The sequence below is a fragment of the Octopus bimaculoides genome, chromosome 23 (genome assembly GCF_046866305.1).
Source record: "Octopus bimaculoides isolate indiv1 chromosome 23, ASM4686630v1, whole genome shotgun sequence".
Classification (NCBI taxonomy): domain Eukaryota; kingdom Metazoa; phylum Mollusca; class Cephalopoda; order Octopoda; family Octopodidae; genus Octopus; species Octopus bimaculoides.
In genome coordinates this window covers 26,205,916-26,210,915 of record NC_142950.1, presented here as the reverse complement: position 1 = coordinate 26,210,915, position 5,000 = coordinate 26,205,916, and the positions used below count along the sequence as shown (strand labels likewise).

Sequence of the window (5,000 nt, the reverse complement as noted above, 5' to 3'; positions counted from 1 at the left end):
TTTACTGCTTTTTCTGCATCTCTATCATTTATGTGCATCAGGTATTCGGTTCATATTTCCTGTTCCTGGATTGCAAACGCATACCCTTCAAAGTGAGAAGTGGTAATTCGGCTATTGGTCCATAATAGACTGCTTTGATGATCAATGTTACTATCATCTCGGAGTTTTCTACTAACATATCCATGCGTAGTCTTCTGCTCATAGAGGCTCATCCTTTCATCTGATGATACGTTACGGTAGAGTCGTGCGACTTCTTTGAGCATGATATTCTATGTTAACAGACAAGAATGTTGCTTGAGGAGCTGCCTTCCAAGTCTTATGATGCTATCAGCCTCATGTATGCAAACTTGGTCAAGCGATGCACTTCGACACTTGGTGGTTAAAAGATGTTGCCGGATGTATATATGATATTCAAAGGCATTTTGTATCTATGTTAAGCCTCTACCGCCTTGTTTTCGTTTAAGATAAAAGCAGTCTATGTCACTGTTTGTTTGTTTATATGTATGTATATGTAATAATGTATGTATGTATGTATGTATGTAATAATGTATGTATGTATGTAATAATGTATGTATGTAATAATGTATGTATGTAATAATGTATGTATGTAATAATGTATGTGCAGACATATATTATCGTCATCACCATCGCTATATTTGTTGTCATTAATCTCGTCTTCAAAGCTATCGCCATTGTCAGTTTCTGCTGAAACAGTAAAAACGAGATGAAGGGTTTGGCTGCTTTTACAAGACAAACACTGGACAAGACAAACACTGGAGAAGTGCATTGCACATACGTACATGCACACAGGCACACACACATACGCACACCACCCTCGCAATTTATAAAGGTGTATGCATGTATACTAATATATACTTTTGTTATTTACACCACCTGTCCTCGTCTGTTGTTATTTTTTGTATATTCTCCCATATATATATATCTGTGTGTGCATTGTGTGCGTGTATTTCTACGCCTGTGTAGACTTTACGACACGAGAACGGCGTAGAGTAAATATTTATGCATTGTGATTCTGCGAACATTTTCTGTTATTACACATCACTCATAGTTCCGTCAAAAGCCCCGAAAGCGATCAAACGTTAAACCAGATACTCTGAGGGGAAACAGGGAATGATCTCATATCTGCAACATCTGTGTGCATGTATGCATGGGTGTATGGAAAGTTATATGTGCATATATCAATATATATATATGTGTGTGTGTGTGTGCGTGGGTGGGTGTCGGTTTGTTGTTATTTATGTGTATATGTATATATATATGAACATATATGTGAAGATGCGTGTGCACGCGCGCGCGCGTGTGCGTGCGTGCGTGCGTGCGTGTGTGTGTGTGTGTGTGTGTGTGTGTGCGTGTGCGTGTGCGTGTGCGTGTGCGTGTGCGTGTGTGTGTGTGGAAGCGCGATGGCCCAGTGGTTAGGGCAGCGGGCTCGCGGTCGTAGGATTTCGGTTTCGATTCCCATTTACAAAGATAATGCCCAAGCCTTAACTGCAAATACTAATGGACCAGCGCAGGATCGGTTTAGGAAGGGCATTATCCATTTGATGAAAACTTTCAGTCTTAGCATAACTACAGATACCAACCTGACGGTTGTCAACTTCCTAGATGTATCCTTAGATCTAAATAAGAATATTTATAAACCTTATAGGAAGCCTAACGATAGACTTAGTTATATTAATGTGGGTTCCTGCCATCCCCCCATAGTGTTTAAAAATTTAGTTAAAAACATTAGCAAAAGAATTTCTAGCTTCTCCGATAGGGACATTTTTAATAGTGTTGCCCCAGTATATAATAAGGCTCTAAAAGATAGTGGATTTAGCGAGGAAATAACCTATACACCTGCCACCAGTCCAGTAATAAAGAAAAGAAAGCATAGAAATAGGAAAACTATCTGGTTCACACCCCGCTACTCACCCGGAGTGACCTTTAATATAGGCAGATATTTCTTAGCACTGATAAATAGACATTTTCCAATCAACCATAGATACAGAAAGCTCTTCAACAGATATAACTTAAAAATCAGTCTCAGCTCAACTACCAATTTTAAAAATATAATCGCACACAACACACAAAAACCACAATATGAGACCAGCTATTCATGCAGGGTTAAAAATTTGTGCCCGCTAAATGGGGCTTGCATGTCCGAGATAATCATTTATGAAGCCACCGTGGACTCTATATCCACTAAGGACACAGTCTCGACGAAGAAATTCGTAGGCCTTACAGAGAGTAGTTTCAAGACCAGGTTCAATAATCACACCTTGAGCTTCAGGCACTGGGATAAAAGGAAAACGATCAAATTATCCAGTCATATATGATCTTTAAAAGATAAAGGTGTCAGTTACAACATGCATTGGAAGATCTTAGCCAAGTGTAAGCCCTACACCAACGGCAGTGGAAAGTGCGGTCGTCATCATTACCATCATCATCATCATCATCATCATCGCCGCTGTCATTGCCGTCGTCTTTGTCGTCATCATCATCATCCTCATCATCATCGTCGTCAGCAAGTTCGGAAGTGGGGTTCAGTCGATTACATTGACCCCCTCAGTCCTCAACTGGCGCTTATTTTGTCGACCCAAAAAGGATAAAAGACAAAGTCAGTTTCGGCGGCATTTGAACCCAAGATAGTAAAGACAGACGAAATGTCGCTAAGTAATTTGCCCGGTGCGATGACAATTCTGCCAGTTCGTCGCCTTTAACAAGAATAATTCTGGTCTCAAATTTTGGCACAAGACCAAAAAGCTTGGAAGAGGGGTTAAGTCAATTACATCGACCCCCAGTGTTCAATTGGCGCTTATTTTGTCGATTCGAAAGGATGAAAGGCAAAGTCGACCTCGGTGGAATTTGAACCCAAGATCGTAAAGCAAAACGCAATGCCGTTAAGCAATTTTCTCAGCGCGATAACGATTCAGCCAGCTCGCTGCCTTTAACAACAGTAACATTATCTCTAGCATCACCATCAACATCACTCTGGTTAACAGCGGCAGCAGCAGCACCGTGCCTACCACTAGCAATACTGCTAACATTATACCCATCATCATCATCATCCTCATCATTGTCGTTGTCATCAGCATCATCGTCATCGTAGTCGTCGCCGTCATCATCATCATCTTTATCATCGTCATCATCATCATCGTCGTCATCACCATCATCATCATCATCACCTTTGTCGTTGTCATCATCATCATCTTTGTTATCATCATCGTTATCATCATCGTCATCATCATCATCACCTTTGTCGTCGTCGTCATCATCGTCATCATCATCACCTTTGTCGTCGTCATCATCATCATCATCGTCGTCGTCATCTTCCCCATCACTATCATCACCATCTGCATCACCGTTATTGCCCTGATAATGTTCATTACGACTCGTACAACCTCTCCCGGTACATGACCATGCAGAAAGAATATTTAGTTTCCGTAGGAGGAACTACAAAGCAAAAAAGAGAAAAGGGGGTGACCAAGGTAAGCAGAGAGAAAGAGAGGGGGGGGAGAAAAGAGAAAGAGAAAATATCGACAAAGTGGGAGGCGAATATGAGCGAATTTGAATTGGAATATGGGTACATATATGTAAGTGTGTGTCTACATATCAACCTGCTTATGCATGTTTGTACTTTAGAGTAAAAAGCAGAAGGGAAAAAAAACGGGAAAATGAGAGAGAGGGGGGGGAGGGACAGACGGACAAAAAGAGAAGAGGGGAAGAGGGAGAGGAAAAGGAAGAGAGAAAGAGAGAGAGAAAGACTGAATTAGATAAACACTCAGAAACAAAGACAGACATGTAAAGAAAATAGAAACGGACAGTAACTTGTGAAGAACACATCCGCCGTTTGAATGGATGAGAAAAAGAGAAAGAGACAGAGAGAGAGACAGACAGACAGACAGTGAGTATTTGTGTGTGTGTGTATGCGTCCATATATGCGTGTGTATATGTGTGTGTATCTGCAAATGGTTTTGTTTAAAGCTGAAGATAAAAGCAAATTATTATATTTACATTGTCTGTCGTCTGCAAAGTTTTAAGACAACTAGCTGGTAAGTCGTCTGCTCTTTCCAAACTTTATCATTGTTATTTGCATTCTATTTCGTCCTTTCTGTTGTATGGTCTACAAAAAATGGTGGCCATTAGTTTTGTAGCAGTTGTTTTCCATTGTCCGTTTTTGTTGCTGCTATTGCCTATTGTTGAATATATAAATATATATATATGTTAGTATAATTATTCCTTGAACATGATGGATAGCAGAGTCACTAGATCGTCGAACTCAATGTAATGTAGTATTCAAATGCATTACTTTACGTTCTGTGTTCAAGTTCAACCGGAGTCGAATTTATTTTAGCATTCGTCCTTCTTGGGATCGTTTCCGAGGCGATTTAATCGATTGGTTTCTTGTTCTCTCCTTAAAAGGAGATGTTGGAAATCATTTTTGTGGAAGGAACTTTGCTTTGACAGAGAGGGCTTCATTTTGAGTACGCTGGTTAGCCTTAGGTGACTGTCTGTTAGGACATTTTCATTTTATTGTAAATTTACAGTATTGATATTTTTGTTTTCGTGTCTGTTTCTCTCAAACTATATATTATTTTCTCATATACGATGCAAAAAAAAAAAAACTACCTGCTTTGTAAATGTCGTTTTAAGTGCCTCCCAATCTTGTGCACTTGTATCAAAATAAAATCATCATCATCATCAAACTGGCAGAATCATTAGCACGCCCCGGACAAAATGCTTAGTAGCATGTGTTCCGGCTTGACGTGCTGAGTTCAAATTCCGCTGAGGTCAACTTTGCCTTTCATCCTTTCGTGGACGATTAAATAAGTACCAGTTACGCACTGGGGTCGATGTAATCGACTTAATCCCTTCCCGAAGGTGCCTTTGTAGCAAAAACTTTAAAATCATCATCTTCATTATTATTATAGGTTGTTTACATTTTTAGTTCAAATAAAGCCGTGGTCATCTCTGATTTTCATTTTTTTCAAGGCCGATAA

At 39.8% G+C, this 5,000-nt stretch overlaps 2 protein-coding genes across 2 annotated transcripts in view; one reads left to right on the top strand and one right to left on the bottom strand.

Moving 5' to 3' along the window:
- The window catches only part of LOC128250619 (uncharacterized), a 23,924-nt gene that overhangs the window by 13,372 nt on the left and 5,552 nt on the right, over positions 1-5,000 (top strand). The gene's annotated exons all lie outside the window — the stretch shown is intronic.
- The window catches only part of LOC149131338 (uncharacterized), a 35,960-nt gene continuing 32,404 nt past the window's right edge, over positions 1,445-5,000 (bottom strand). The window contains exon 3 of the mRNA XM_089340730.1: positions 1,445-3,453. Within this exon, the coding sequence (XP_089196856.1) occupies positions 2,914-3,453 (540 nt within the window). The 3' untranslated portion in view covers positions 1,445-2,913. The remainder of the gene's footprint in view (positions 3,454-5,000) is intronic.